The 16463-nt window shown below is 37.5% G+C and overlaps 3 protein-coding genes across 3 annotated transcripts; 1 reads left to right on the top strand and 2 right to left on the bottom strand.

Moving 5' to 3' along the window:
- Window positions 1-240: 240 nt before the first annotated feature.
- PUB14 (plant U-box 14) lies at window positions 241-3729 on the bottom strand. The gene is made up of 4 exons (XM_048099063.2): window positions 3144-3729; window positions 2168-2284; window positions 1652-2077; window positions 241-1563 (listed from the first exon to the last, which is right to left on the bottom strand). The coding sequence occupies exons 1-4, from the start codon at window positions 3423-3425 to the stop codon at window positions 487-489; spliced, it is 1902 nt and encodes a 633-aa protein (XP_047955020.1). The 5' UTR covers window positions 3426-3729; the 3' UTR covers window positions 241-486.
- A 3865-nt stretch (window positions 3730-7594) lies between these two features.
- Window positions 7595-11192, top strand: AMI1 (amidase 1). The gene is made up of 9 exons (XM_048099077.2): window positions 7595-7754; window positions 8489-8641; window positions 9273-9397; window positions 9496-9621; window positions 9770-9955; window positions 10220-10367; window positions 10444-10612; window positions 10708-10842; window positions 10916-11192. Exons 1-9 carry the CDS (start codon window positions 7636-7638, stop codon window positions 11051-11053), a joined length of 1299 nt encoding a protein of 432 aa, XP_047955034.1. The 5' UTR covers window positions 7595-7635; the 3' UTR covers window positions 11054-11192.
- Window positions 11193-11454: 262 nt separating this feature from the next.
- Window positions 11455-13900, bottom strand: ARA6 (Ras-related small GTP-binding family protein). Its single transcript, XM_048099079.2, has 8 exons — window positions 13720-13900; window positions 13361-13437; window positions 12627-12710; window positions 12452-12546; window positions 12240-12345; window positions 11946-12035; window positions 11769-11855; window positions 11455-11677 (listed from the first exon to the last, which is right to left on the bottom strand). Exons 1-8 carry the CDS (start codon window positions 13742-13744, stop codon window positions 11636-11638), a joined length of 606 nt encoding a protein of 201 aa, XP_047955036.1. The 5' UTR covers window positions 13745-13900; the 3' UTR covers window positions 11455-11635.
- Window positions 13901-16463: the final 2563 nt, after the last annotated feature.

Raw genomic sequence — 16463 nt, forward strand, 5'->3', positions numbered from 1 at the left:
ATAAAACACACTACAAATTCAATCGCGGGACAATCTTGCAAACTGAAACCCCCTTGGAGTACGCTATTGTTAATTGAATTTCTACATGAAAAGCTCAAATTCACATCTAAGAGGTCGCTTATCGTTGACATTTTCATTTTACAACCAACTTTTCTTCTCTTTTAAAATAGGATTAATAATGGTTTATCATATGTCCCGACTCAACTTTTGACTTTTTAGTTGGAATAAAAACATGTATACTTATTAGTGGAATAAAAACAGTAAGATACGCTTCATCGTCTCATTTTACAGCCATCTTCACACACGATACAACAATATGAATATTGAGAGAGGTTTATATTTATCTACCGCTTTATACAAACTACCTAACTATTGAAATAATACACTTTCCCTTGGTGTAAAAATGACATTAGCAAACGCTCTTTTAACTCACAAAATCAAGCCAATATGAATGATGAATCTTCACAAACCTCAACAATTGGGCTGTCACGAACCAACAACCTCGTCATCAACTCGCAGCAGCAGCTCCAGAACGCTCCCGGCCTTCCGTTTCGCCCGATCGGTGCCATTCTCCGACAGCTCCTTGAGCGCCTCCTCCGCCCCGAGCTCCCTCGCGATTCTCAGATAGTCCCCATTACCCGTGCACAGTGACCACAGTATCGCGGCCGCGTTCTCCCGGTTGCGTGGCGACCCCGTTCGGATCAACTCGACCAGCACCGAGACGGGGTCGGCCAGCCCGACGGCGGCTTTCCCTTCTTGATGGCTCGCGAGGATTGCTAGGATTGCGAGCGCTTCGTCCACCATCCCGCCCCCGGGGTCCTTGAGCAGCGCCACGAGCGGCGGTACGATTCCGGCTCTCACTGCTCTCACCTTGTTCCCTTGGTAGATCGAGAGGTTGAATATGGCCGTGGCCGCGTCTTTCTTCCCTCGAGGCGATCCGTTGCAGAGCAGCTCGATCAGTGGGGGGATGGCCCCGGCGGCGCCTATAGCGACTTTGTTCTCGTCCACGACCGAGAGGCTGAAAAGGGTCGCGGCTGCATTTTCCCTAGCCTCCGTGCTTCCATTCTTCAGCACGTCTACAATGTCGGGTATGGCGCCTGCATTTACGATGGTGCCCTTGTTCGCCTCATTTATGGAGAGATTGAGAAGCGCTGTGACGGCGTGCTCTTGAGTCCTCAAGTCGGAGGAGGACAACAGCTCGACTAATAGAGGAATGGCACCGGCTTCAGCAATGCATACCCGGTTATCAGCATTTCTCTTAGCTAGCAAACGAAGCTCGCCGGAAGCTGCCCTTTGTTGATCAGTGTTGCCGTTTGCTAGTTTTTGCAGCAACGCGTTGATAGCAGCACGATCACAGTCGGAACCACTAGCTCCCGGTCGTCTGTTCCGACAGTTCCCCTGCTTCTTCGGCAGCTCCACGCCGTTACTCTCACACCACAGAGCAATAAGACTTTTCAGCACGTAGTTGGGAGTTAACGCCGTGTGCACTAGCGTCTGCTGAGTCTTAGGGCACGTCTTGTGCCCTGCATCGAGCCATTTCTGAATGCACAATCGTTCGTAGGTCTGCATTTATGTACCACCAATCTAACTTATCACACAACATAAAACATAACAAAAACATCAAAGGAACTTGAGGGTTCGAACATCAAACCTGCCCCGTGGAAACAATTACGGGATCTTGCATCAACTCTAATGATATTGGACAACGGAAGTCATCCGGGATGATCGGAGATCTGTGCTTCATCGAACTCTTGTCAATATCAGTAGCATCAACATCCGGATTATCCGCTGACACGCACTCCTTTATCTTCTTAAGAAGGAATGACATAGTTTCAATATACTCCTCCGAAACTCCTTCCGGAACCCCACCACACGAGATGACCATCTCGTGGATGGCAAGCAACTCCCGCTTTAGATCAGCTGTAGTCCTCAAATGCAGCTTTTCTGAAAGTCTTTTGAAAACTGCGGGATCAGGGTCGTCATCCATTTGCGCTGCAGCCAAGTCCTTCACCAATTGCAGATCAGGTGAATCCAGCCGACCTATTGCTCGTTTGAATTGCGCATGTAGGAGTTCGATCTAGCATGGAATAGCAAAGCATTATGAATAAAGGGAAGTCAAAGGCAACGGACATAACTAGTGTCGGGTGTAAAAATGTCAAAGCTTCACCTGTTCTCGAACCTCCTCAGGTATATCAAGCTCGTTATAGGGAACCTGACTCAATGCTGCTTCGATCTGTATGGTGACGTCTTCAAACTTTCCAGCAAGTTTGTCAATCTGCAGAGCCTGTAACGAACAAGAATTTCAGTCAGACATTTGAGCACAATCTGTATGTGATAAAAGCTAGTTTCTTCTATCAGAATTACACTTTAAATTGATAAAATTCTCATTCTTCAAACATACTAAATTCTTCCAAGAAAACGGACACATAACCAACTAAACTCTTCTATCTTAGGCAGCATACAACTAAAGCATTTATTCTAAAACCTCACGAAACAAGTTACTGAAAGGCAATGCAGGTGGAAAAGAGAGAAAAACATCATTTCTACGAACAAGGAAGACAACTACAACAGAAAGTAATACGAGAATCTTAATCCAGTCCAGTTTCATTCGTATGTTTCTTGATTCAATATCCCAATTCGCCATAATCTGTTAATTCGTTGATGCTTCGTCCACCCTCCTTGTAGAAGTACAACTACGACGAATTCATAGAGTGCTGTAACTCATGATCATAATCACCATTCAATATGAAATCAAAATTACAACTAGTTGCTACTGTATAAGCTTTTTCCAGCCAAATAATATATAATGCTTCATCCATCCTTGTTATAGAAGTAAAACTACGACAAATTCACGGAGAAGCATAAGTCTTCAACTTTCTCATGAACAGCCATTAAATTCACATGTAAACAATATCAATCAAAACAAAACCACAAATAATTAAATCTGATCAATGAACAGCAACAATCAACAATCTTCAAACAATCATAAACCCCTAATTCACCAGATTTCAACTCTACACAAATAAAAAACAATAACATTTCTACAAATTAAATCTTCATTCCGATTCCACAAAAAAAAAACAAAAAAAAAAACAACAAAATCTCAAGCTAAAAGCAATAATCAAAACAAAATTTCCAATTACCTGAAAAATCTTGCTACCCTCATGGACCGATTTGAGCAGCTCAAAAGCCGAGTCAATAGCGATCCTGAGCGAGTCAAGCCCCTTGACGACGTCGTTTCCGAGCTCAATCCCGCCCCCACCATCCTGCAGCTCCTCGAACAGAGGGCTCAAGAGCTTCACCCTCCTCACCAGATTTCCGTACATCCTCTTCGCAACCGTTCTGCACTCCGGCAGCGCGCAGATAGCCGTCGCCGCCTCACTGAGTTGACTCACCAACCCCTCCAGCTCCGGATTTTCCGCCATCACCGACCAAAAACTATAATCCCCAAATCGGACTCAAATTCCACCAGAGGTTTAACAAATCCACCAAAAAAGAGGGAAATCAGACAGTGTGATTGCAAAATTGAATGATCAAACACTATCCACAAAATTCCTTGAGCTGAAAATGGCCGAATTAGAGGGTTTTTAAGGGAAAGGAAGGGAATTGAATAATGCGAGGCATGGATCTGACAATGGAAGGTTTTATCTATGAAATGTTTGGAAGAAGTCCACTTTTTAGAAAGAGAGAGAGAGAAGAATCTGTAATGATTTGGTGATTCTAAATGTCTGATTATTCATTTAATTAAGCTGATTATGATTATAAATATACTAATATTTTTTCAAATTTATTAAAATTATAAGGAGGAGAAATTATGGCAAAAGGAATCTTCCTAGAATTCATTTGTCACAAAAAGAATAGGTTACACGTTAACTCATAGTAGTATTCACATTTATTTAGACTTATTTGTCATAAATTAGTTATTGTTAGTAAGTCGTTTTACATGGAAAAACATATTCTATTGTTTTATGCAGAAAAGTGTATGATTCTAGACAATTCTAGAGCTAGTACTAATACTACATTTTATAAAAGGGAAAAAAAAAACTATATCTCAACAAAAAATATCATTAGATCATCTCTAATATATCAAAACTCATTTATGGTGGCAGACGCAGGAAAAAAATTGCGACGGGGACTGAAGTATATGTGTATATACATTTTATTCTCATTCTTGTTAAGGGCTCAATATTGATTTTGAATTTTTAAAAAAAAAATTGAAGTAGAGTAAAAGGGAAAAAAAAAATTTGGGCTTAGGCCCTAACCTTTCTCCATGTGTGTCCGCCTATGGTGTAGTCGTGTAGACAATTTCTCCAACTATATACTAAATCAAACTTACTTTTGAATTTTTCAATGGAAGAACACCATATATATAGTGGGGAGAATTCTTCTTTTGTTCTAGGGTGTTAATTGCATTCCATCTTAATGAAGAAGAATAGATTTGTTCTCACTCAGGGAGTGACGCATAAGCACTGTTACATAACTCTCGTGCGTTTATATTGAGTGACGCATAAGATATATGCGTCTTTAGGTGACGCATAACGATTATGCGTCTTTAAGGGCCTCAGCAACCATTTCTCAAATCTGCCGTAACTGAGGATCAGTGTCATGTTCAGAGGTCAAATGTCATACCCCCTAAGCCATCTCAACCTATATAATACAAAATCATTACAACCAATCTATACAAACTTAAAACTGAATACATTTTTATATACAAAAACATACCAACACTTTCATAGAAGAGGCTGACTCGTTCATCCCAGCAGTTGACTGTGTCCCAGTTTGAGTTAGGTATGACACCGTGATCCTATTGTACCACGCCATATAACCCGGATTAATGCGACCGCCCATGCTCGCCGTTGCATGGTCAAAAGTTGATTGGAACCTCTCGTGTTTCATATCCCACTCATCAATGAAGAATTTATGTTTCTTTGCCCAATCAACACCCTTCATCCCACGACGGTGACTTTTACACAAATGTCCGGCATTCTTTAGCATCCTATCATGGTACTCAGGAATACGCTGGTAGCGGTTAAATTGTCGGCAAACTCGTCCAGCCTCGTGTGCCTCGACAAATGACCAGCACACCAAGTAAGTGTCGCACAAGAAGAATGCAGTCGAATCAATGCAGTAATCAGGCAAGATACAATCTACATACGGTGTCCACAAAAACTACAAATATATAATATAAAAATCATATTAGTTTCATAGTATAGTAAATTCATTAACTAAGACAACAAAAATAAATGTCACCTGGCCGGGACGAATCAGTGATAATTGATCACGATAGTAAGCAACTGAATATCCGGGAGCATTTCCTATTTCAGTAACTCTGTGCCACCTATACATAAAATTAATGTCAAACATTACCAAAGAAAAATAATTAAGTGAGTTATAAGTGAGTTAATGTAAAAAATACATTACTTGGCTCCACACGGGGTATACGGCGTGTGCATAGGCGATATCACAAAGGATGACCTCAAAGTGGGCATTCTTTCCCACGCCCATAGCTGCAAAAGAACCATAGGTCCACCCAAATCTTTTTTCTGCCTGCCTACATAAGCCTAGCATAAATAATGATACAGAAATGCCAAAGCAGCACTACTCCAACTGATATTAGCCACTTGGTTCGGATCGTCAAAGGCAACCACATAAAGGGGACCTTGCACCCTGTGGTGTTTGGTATAATATGTCCCCCTAACAAGATCAGGGCATGTATACGTGCCCTTTGGACGTATGCATAATCATGCAGCCCATCACCCAAAGGTAGCGTCGCTTGGTGGATCAGAGATGTCATTAACAATCCGCCCTGCTTTGTTTCTGTGTCTACGTCAGGTATCCATCCCAACATATCTCGACACTTGATGGGTCAATCTTCATATCCGGTAGGGTAGTCACAGCCAGTGAAAACACGCTCGTCTGCTCTCAAACCCCACAGGCTTTGCACATCCTGTAAGGTTACGGTAGCTTCTCCAACTGGTAGGTGGAAAGAGTGTGTCTCAGGCCTCCAGCGCTCGATCAGGGCAGTGATAAGCTCATTGTCCATCCTCATCGGCCTATTACATTCCAACACGCCTTTGAAACCCCATACATCAAGCCAATACTTCACATTTTCATGTATTGGCACTGCCCAAACCTTACTTTCCATCCGACGAACTCTGAAAACATTTGATGTGCCATCAGCCATCAATGAGGCTGAAATGTGTTCGTTTTGATGAAAAGAGTAGTGATGGATCCTCAGGTCCATAGCATAACTGTCTCAGAACATAGAGATGCCATCTGCTTAATATCAACAATTATAAAACATAGCATAAGTAGAAAATCTACATATCCAATAATCTCCAACATATCAATCAGAGATGTCATTAACAAAACTAACATATTAGACGGACCAAGATATTGTAAAGCATATGAGTAAATATTGCAACTTCAACTTGAAAAACATTGTAAAACACAACCAAGATTCAAATTTTATCATAAAAACTCAACAATCCAACATAAATTGCAACTTCAATTGAAAAGCAAAAAACTATATTTCAATTTGAGTAACATATAACCAAGATTCAATTTTTAGCTTTGTAAAAAGAGGCACAATTAAAAAAAAAATTGAATCAATTACTTCTACCCCTTGCATTATATACATGTGAAACACACAAATAGGGAACAAAACAACAAAAATCAACCCTAAATTCATCAATTTCATCATAAAGCCTAATTTTGCTAAATTAGGGAAAACCTACAAACACAAAGCAATAAATGATGAATGTAGTGAAATAGAAGAACAATTACTGGAATATATTTGCAAAATGGTTGAAATCCGCCGGAAAAGGATAGTATTTCGCCGGAAAAGCCGCTGGAACGCTTGAAGTCGCCGCTGTCTGCTCGCGATTTGGAAGTGAGAGATTCTCGCTGCTGCTTCTGCTTCTGCCCGTTTTAAAATTCACACACAGACGCATCTTCTTTATGCGTCATTATGCAAAGACGCATAATGGTTATGCGTCACCCCTTAAAGACGCATAATCGTTATGCGTCACCTAAAGACGCATATATCTTATGTGTCACTCAATATAAACGCACGAGAGTTATGTGTTTCATTAACAGTGACGCATAATGCTTATACGTCACTCCCCGAGTGGGAACAAATTTATTCTTCTTCATTAAAATGGAATGCAATTAACACCCTAGAACAAAAGAACAATTCTCTCATATATAGTGTTACTGCAAAACTTATGTAAAACAAATATTTAACAATAATGTAAATTTTAAATATGGTGTAAATATTTGGAGTAAAACAATTTTTTGATGTGACACGACAAAAAAGTGGTTCGAGAGTGAATACAACTTTATTAGCTTTTAATACTAATTATTTTATTTTATTTTCCACTTGATACAATACTCCATTGTTTTCCAAATATGTTTATGTACTCCTTCTTTACAAATTCTAATCAATAAAATTAATTTAATTAATTTTTACATAAATGAAAATTTATTATATTTTGGGCAATGGTAAATATTTATTTGAAAACAAACAATGCTTGTGATGTTGTGATGTGACGCATTTGTAATATTCAAGAATTTTAATTGATTAATGAGATTTTTAGATAAGCTGAAATCATTTTAGAGAGAAAGAGGGAGAAAATGGCGAGGAGCTTATCGGCAACAGATTATGGAGCGTTCATGGAGAAATTCACTCTTCTGCCTCACTCTTCGTCTCAGCATCTTCCCCTAGCTTCCCTTACCTTTGCTGTTAAAGATATGTCAGTCTCTCTCTCTCTCTCTCTTCATTTTTATGAATGATTGATTGTGTGAATTGAGATTGCTTCTTTATCTAAATAAAAACTGTTTTCTTTAACAATATCACTGTGAATTGTGAAATGAAATTGGGGTTGATTTTACCTGCCTTTTTATTTGTGGTGATTGTTGTGGTATTTAGTTTGTTAGGATATGGAAAGTGCTCAAAAGTGAAATCATCAACAAATTGCAAACAATGTAAAGTTTGTTTATTTGAAAACAAGATTTGGATGTCACGTGAAGAACTGAAATTGGGACAGATATTAACCATTTTGACAAAAATGTAGTGCCAAATAGTTACTTCTTCCGCCCCAGCATAAGTGAGACGTTTCATTTTCGCACCAGTTTTGGAAAAATGGTGATAAATAGTTAAAGTGGATATAAAATTAAGTAAGAGAGAGAATACTATAGATTATTCTCTCTTACTTAATTAAACAGGTCAAAAAATGAAACATCTCGCTTAGTCTGGGACGGAGGGAGTACAAAGCGTGGGTGGATACCATATACTTCTTCCGTCCCATTCAAATCGAAGTATTTCCCTTCCGGTACAAGATTTATGCAGTGTTGTTTAGAATGCTAAGGCGAGAGAGGATAAAGTAGAGATAGCGGTCACTTTGAGTGGAACATTCTATGAAGGGAAATGTGTTACTTTGAGTGGGACGAATGGAGTATTTGCTAATTTCTCGATATTGGTCACCAGATTCGACGTGGAGGGTCATGTCACGGGCTTCGGGAACCCGGACTGGGCGAGGACGCACTCGGCTGCCTCAGTGACTGCCCCGGCCGTGCTGTCCATGCTCGAGGCCGGCGCAACATGTGTTGGCAAAACAGTGATGGACGAAATGGCTTACAGGTTTGTCCCATCAAACCATAGAAACACCTTATATGTTTATAACTCTATTTTCTTGATATTATTCATAGTCAAACACTCCATGAAAAAAAGACCTCAAATCTTGATTCTAACTGAATTTCTCACCAAACTAGTTTGACCAGTTCAGCAACATTTGTGTAGTCATGAAATAGTTTTTCTTGCAGAAATGAGTGTTAGTTATCATGACATAATAGGCTACTTTTGGAAAAATTCTTTGTTTTCTGATGTAAGAGGTAGTGACTTATTTGGAAAAGAAAAAACTAATCATCTGACTTTTTTGAAGTTGCTATCATAGAATTATCACTGTCTAAGTTTGCTTGTGTCAACTAAGTTTGTTGGAGACTTGGAGAGATTTTTTAGTAAATTTTGAACTTCAGCAAGAATACTACTCACTGAGGTGAATCACGAACTATCCAAGCACTACAAGATAGTTCGAAAGAGGAAGACATGGAGTTACGAGAGATAGGGAAGACAACGAGAGATAGAGAAATAGAGTATTTGTTTAGTACTTCTTGCTTGATTTCTTTTCAACTGCATCACGCATATTCAAATTAAACATGGAATAAAAAATCGTGAAGACAAGGATGACACTACGCTCGTATTTTCATGGCAGCATAAATGGTGAAAATGTGCATTATGGAACACCGAGAAATCCATGTGCAGCAGATAGAGTGCCCGGAGGCTCCTCCAGTGGTTCCGCTGTAGCAGTTGGAGCAACACTTGCGGATTTCTCCTTAGGCAAATTTCTCTTATCCTTTTTTAGTAGTAGTCCCAAATTTGATGGATTCCCGAATCCAATATTATCAGCTTGTTTGGATCATCTTTATTTTTTTCAGGTACTGATACTGGAGGAAGTGTGAGGGTTCCAGCTTCATACTGCGGAATCTACGGCTTCCGCCCCTCTCACGGCCTCGTCTCCACATCCGGAGTCACACCAATGGCTCAGAGCTTCGACACAGTCGGTAATTGGTCAAGATATTCAGATCCACAGCTTTTGTTTTAGTAGAAACATCTATGATTTTTTACATCTCTGTTGAATGGATGAGAAACGTCTTACCAACTAAGATGCGCTTTATTTGACATGAATTTCTATGTAAACGTTTTATTCAGGGTGGTTTGCTAGGGGTCCGGTTATATTGAAGAAGGTCGGGAAGGTTCTGCTGCAACTGCAAGATGATCATAATGCCAGTAGAGTTGATCAGCTTATTGTCGCACAAGATTGTTTCGATCTCGTAAACATCCCTCCTCGCCAGCTCAAAGATGTTCTCACAACCTCTGTCGAGAAACTATATGGAAGTAAGCCTTACTAATCCATTTTCGTGATTCTTTCTTGTCGACTTTGGCCAATTAATATCCAAACTATGCAAATCTGTTTTTGTCCCGGTACTTGAAAGTTGAGAAGGATCGTCGTGATGGACCAGAATATGACCGAACTATTCATTTTCTGGCAATTCGTTCTTTTATTTTTGTTTTGAGTGTACCTCCCCGACTTATTGGTCAGAGTGGAAGTGTCTTACTGACTAAGCTAAGTTGCATTTCGTCGTCAAATATTTGGTGCAGGTCAGATAATACGATACACGAATTTGGGTGATTTCGTTGAATCAAAACTCCCAAATCTAAAGGTTTTCATGAACACAACTAGTGAAGCAAAAAAGGATAATATACCATCATTAGCAGCTCTCTCAACAGCAATGAGATTGCTTCAAAGGTGCATACTGTTAATATTTTCATCTCAATATGTATATCTACATTGGTTGAATGAAAATTTGATGATTGAAGACCAGGCATGAGTTCAAGAACAATCATGGCGAATGGATCGAGTCAGTCAAGCCCAGTTTAGGCCCCGGTATATCGGAACGAGTCTGGGAAGCTGTCAAATCTACGGATGAAAATATCGACGTGTGTCGTTCCCTCCGTGGTGAGCTGCGTGCAGCTCTCGATGATCTATTGGGGGTAAGCTTGCTTGTTTTTTATCGAGTCGGATCCTTTGTCGTATCATTGTGCAAGTAACCAAAGATGAGTAAACAGAATGACCATGTTTGATACAGGATTTTGGCATCTTGGCGATGCCTACGGTTCCAGGGCCACCACCGAAACTACAAACGGACCCAACGACATTGGAAAGCTTTCGCGCCAAGGCCTTCAGCTTGCTTTCTGTATCCGGCGTGTCCGGTTTGTGCCAGGTTCTTCTCTCTCTCCATCAACCTCTCTCTTTCCCTTCGTTTTTCGCTCATAAAAACTGTGAATATCGAGCAGGTGAGCATACCGTTAGGTACGTACGAAGATCTTCCGGTCGCCGTTTCTTTGGTGGCGAAACATGGCTCAGATGGGTTCTTGCTAAGCTTTGTGGAGACTCTTCACAAAGCTCTCAAGGAGGAATGCATACTTTCTTGAGGTTTTCTTGAAGTGTTTGTAAAACTCTATTTCCAAACTTTTAAAATAAAAAAAAAATTATAACAGAACTCGCCCTAAATTTATGATTTTGAAGGCCATATTTATAACATTATTGTAATCAATTTCACAATTTTTCTCCTGCATAGAAAATCAAATATTGCAAAAGTGTGTTGTAGGTGATGATATTTACAAGTTGTGGGCAAAAATGTACTTGTTTGTAGATCAACAATGAATAAACACACCTCATACAATCAACATACATTGCTAAATACTTTCTTCATACATCCAACGTGATAAGACACAAATTATGCAGGTAAAAAGGCATATGTATACACATATTTTATGCCAGAAGAATAAGAAGCAAGAACAAGAGTCAGCTGGTGAGCCCGATACAACAAACGTGTAAAAGGTCGTTATATTATACATCCATCGTAACAGTCATAAATATAAGGAGTCGCGGTTTTGCTAGTCAACAAGAATGCGTGTACAACAAAAACAACAGTTAGAATATACATTTAAATGCAAGGCGAATGGAGGTACCCCACCCGCGTTGCATATAATTGGATTCTGTGATCTAAAGAGTCACGAGGGAGGAGCTGGACGCGGTAGCCTCTTGGCGATTTCCTGGAAAACCGAAACATCATGAAATCGAAGAATGTCAGCAAGCTGCAAGGGAAAGGAAATTCAAAGGAAGTGTGGAAATATGTGAATGCACCTCAAAGAGCTGGTTTATGTTGTCTGCCGTCTTTGCAGATGTCTCAATAAAATACATTCCATTCTTCTCCGCATAATCAATTCCATCCTTCGCGAATGCAAGAAAACATCATGCATATTCAGAAATGACATACGTTAAAGCAACAGAATTGAATCCAATGTATATATGCTGCTTTACCTGAGTTGGTACTTCTCGTTTTTCATTTAGATCTGCTTTGTTGCCAACTAAAGCCATGACTATATCCGGACTACCGTGTTTTTGTAATTCCTACTTAAATCAAAATAGACAATATGATAAGGTGATGGTTTTCCAGAACCATGGCAACTATTGTAAATGATAAGAATTCTGAAACTCGGGTATTAGAAATAAAAATTGGAAACTTTATACTAGCTATTTCCTTGTGTTACATCTCATCACGAACGCCAACTGCGCTAATCATTGCACAGAACATATTAAGTTAATAAAACATACCTTGACCCAATACTGGGCCTTGTGAAATGATTCTGGACTAGTTATATCGTAAACAATGATGGAAACCGCAGCTCCTCTGTAATACAGCGGTGCCAGAGCTGCATACCTGAGTGGAAACAAGAGCATAGGTCGATAAAGGTAGGACATTCTTCCCATAATGACACGAACGAATAAACAATATGGTATACCAAGTAATATCAACTTAAAGATACCTTTCTTGCCCTGCAGTGTCCCAAATTTCAAATTTCACAGTAGTAGAATCCTGTAAGGCTATAGTCTGAGACAAAAAGGATGCTCCGATGGTGACCTGAATCGTGAAAGCATTAAAAGTTCAAATTAGTTACTCAGAAACATATACGATCCAAAAATCAATTATGTTTCTATTACCTTGGACGTTGGATCGAACTGGCCACGAACAAATCGAAGAACAATGCAACTTTTCCCAACACCGGAATCACCTAACAGCACCAACTGCAGACATCAAGAATAAAATGAGTGCCAAAGATCAGATCTTTTTGTTCTTTTGCTCCACATTATTAAAACATACTAATGTGATACTAAACAAAGAGGAAAATATTGTCTGTGCCCATACCGATTAAATTGCAAAGTTCAACCGACCGGACCCAACTCATTAAATTGAACATGGGTTGACCAAAGAGGCAAATTATTTACTCAAGCTACAGATTCTTATCTCCCATTCAATAATGGTACCAAATCAAGAAGAAAGTATGTAAAGACCCTTAGTATCCAACTATCCATATGAAACCACACATATTGCCCATAACATTGACTTCTCAATGAGCCAAAAAAATCATTCAGACACACCCAACACCTCATAGACTAAACAAATTGAGCTCAAAGTCACATAATACACGGATTAATACCTAAACCTACATCTCCAGCCACACTATTCTAATCCACATCTCACCCATCAAAATTATTCCTTTGTAACCTACGGCATCCATCCTTCGCCAAATACTTCGAATTTACCACAAAATTGAAAAGTCTTAACAGCTTCAAATTTATTCCACCAGATCCTTACATGCTTCCTAATGAATTAGCAAAAAACACTTACTACAAAGCATGATCAACCATCCAAAATCAAGCAAAACAATATTCACCTTAACTTTCAGGTTCTTCGGGTCATTCGCCCCACCATTATCGATGTTAACACCCCCGATCTGCCCAGCACTTCTAGCTGCAAAACACGATTCAACATAAAACTCTAAAACACACCGATTAAGCTATCAAACATCCGAAAATCTCCTAAAATCCCAAGTTTATAGCTACCAAATCAGCTGAATTACTCCATGAACCGTTATCAAACATCGATTTCAATCTAGTCTTAACACAATCAATCAATAATTCGCGAATAAAACGGCCCTTATTCCGTGAAAATAATTATTCGAACATTGAATTAGGGGAAATAGGTAGATTCATTAAGAAATATCGATTGGAAACCTAAAATTTTGAAATTCACCTGGAGCTGACGAAGCGCAACCCATGGAGGAGCGGATCGCCGGGTGTTGAGATTATAGCTACACGTATGTATCGGCGTCGATCTCAATTGCAAATCACAGCAAAGGCTGAGAGCTGATGATTTTCGTAATGCGATAGAATCTATGATTGGAATGTGCGTGTGTGTATGTGAGAGAGAAAATTAATAAATTAGGTTTTTTCTCTTAGAAAAACGAAATAGGAGTATTACAATTTCCTAATGACATTAATTTGTCAAATTATTCATAATATATCAAATTTTGAATAAAATAAGAATATATTATCAAATAAATTATGAAAGATTATTAAATTTTGGTATATCGCACATTTTTAAAATTTGAAAATAAAATTAGAATATATTATCAAATAATTTACAGTTTTATTTTTAAAAAATTACTATTTATAAAAACATATCTAACTAAAATAAAACATAAATTATCTTTGTGATAACTATTGATAAGTATTTTAATTTATTAATTTAATTATATTTAAATATTTATGGATTAAATGAAAATAATATTTTAATATAAAATAAACATGGTACATAGTAACAAAAATGAGAAAGACTAAAACACCCTTGGAATTACATTTAGGTTAAAAGTGAGGGAAAAGAGTATAAAAGACTCAAAATAGTGAAAAGGGGTCTGAAATGATATTATACCCATACGTAGAGGCTAACAACGCATTTTTTAAAACATAGGTTCCTCTGGCGTTCGACTTGTCATACGTAGGAGCTAATTTTATAGTTCACTCTTTCAGTTAGAAAAATGAAATAGGAGTATTACAATTTCCTAATGACATTAGTTTGTCAAATTATTCATAATATATCAAATTTTGAATAAAATTAGAATATATTATCAAAAATTATGAAAGATTATTAAATTTTGGTATATCGCACATTTTTAAAATTTGAAAATAAAGCAATTATCTAGTTATTCTCTTTTTAGACAAGTTATGCGCTGATGTAAGTAGTCAGTTTAATACATGTGAATAAAACGTTATTTCGAAATTAATGAGCGTTAGTCGTTTTATCCACGTATTTTAAATCAACTACCATATCAGTGCATAATTCGCTGAAAAAATAAAAAAATAAATAATTGTAAAAATCTCAATCTTCATGATGTTTTCTAGATTTTTTAAAAAATGTGTGATATACTACCTTCTTTTTTATATGACAATTTACCCATAATCAAAGGGAAATTGCGGAAAAACTTTGAGTCAAGTTAAAATTTTATAACCAGTCGAAAAAATAGTGTAACTAGCGAGCAGTTTTCAAGTAGGTCAAAAATTCTGACATGGCTAATACAATGCACTCATAGTGCTTGAAAATTTTCCTTTGTTCACAATTTTCCAACACAAGAGTAGCATGAAACATTGAAAAAATAGTGTCACTAGCGAGTAGTTTTTTGAGTAAGTCGAAATTCCGACATGGCTAATATAGTGCACTCTTAGTGCTCGGAAATTTGCTTAGTATCTCCTTGTTCACCGAGCACTATTTCCTTATATAAACTAGTTCGGTGTTTGGTATACACTTTTTTTTTATATAGTGCATGAACCATGCCCTCTTGCTATGCTCCTAACTTACAATAACTACTACTGCTACTATAATAGCAGTATGATATTATATCAAGCAAAACACAGTAGATAAGATCCACATAGAATAAAAAAATTAGAAAACCGACATAATTGAATATTTCTTCAATTTAATAAATGGCAGACAATGAGACAATTGCTACCTAGAGCCACCACATAAATCCACCATTAAACTTAACCAGTAATTGGGACAAATTAAATCAGAACATTCATTCATGCACCCTACTTCACTTAGGACATTCACAAAAACACATAATTATTGGTCAAGCTCAAATTGGCAATCAAATTCAAAGAATTTTCAAATGGTTGGTACAACAATAAAACTTTTTGTGCTATAATTGATATTTGTTCATGCGAATTTTTTTGTCCATTTTCATACAAATATTGATGGGGTTTGAATTTCTATTTGATGTTTATTTGAGTAGACTTGCCAACTTCCTTTTAAGGGGGACAATCCCACCTGACGTGTAATAATTGAGAAAGTGTGTTTTATTTTCCAGTCATTTAATTATTTCTATTTTATATTAAGAGTAAACTATCAAAATAATCCCTGGATTATGCGTTTATCTAGCCAATGAATCCTGAACTTTACAATCCCAGACAATCCTGGACTAAGCATTTATCTCGAAAATGGTCCCTTTTCACTGTTTCGTGACGAAAATACCCTTTTAGGGGGTTTTGGGGAGTTTGGGCAATTTGGTCTTTTTACATTTTAAATATGATATTATTTCATATATGTACTAACTCTGATATTATTTCAAAATTATCATTCTTCTTTCCTTTTGTCATCCTTCACTTTGCTTTTATTTCAAATATTAGATTTAATTTTATAAAATAAAATTTTAATTTTTTTATTTTTAAATATCAATAATTTTTTTAATTATTAAAATTACTATTAAATAACAAATTAATAGTTTTAATCAATATTTGATAGTGTCTAATATTTAATCAATAAGGTACGACGACGCCTTAGTTTTAATGACTATTTAATAGTTTTAATCATAAATAGATCATATAACACGATTTATTCCAAAATAAATATGCATCTAATGTATAGGAGAATTTGACTAAAAATATTATGAAGTTGACTAAATCATGTTATATACTATTTATGATTAAAACTATTAAATATTG

This window comes from Salvia hispanica, chromosome 2, assembly GCF_029641045.1.
Source record: "Salvia hispanica isolate PSC_SH4W2 chromosome 2, Shi_PSC_v1, whole genome shotgun sequence".
NCBI lineage: Eukaryota > Viridiplantae > Streptophyta > Magnoliopsida > Lamiales > Lamiaceae > Salvia > Salvia hispanica.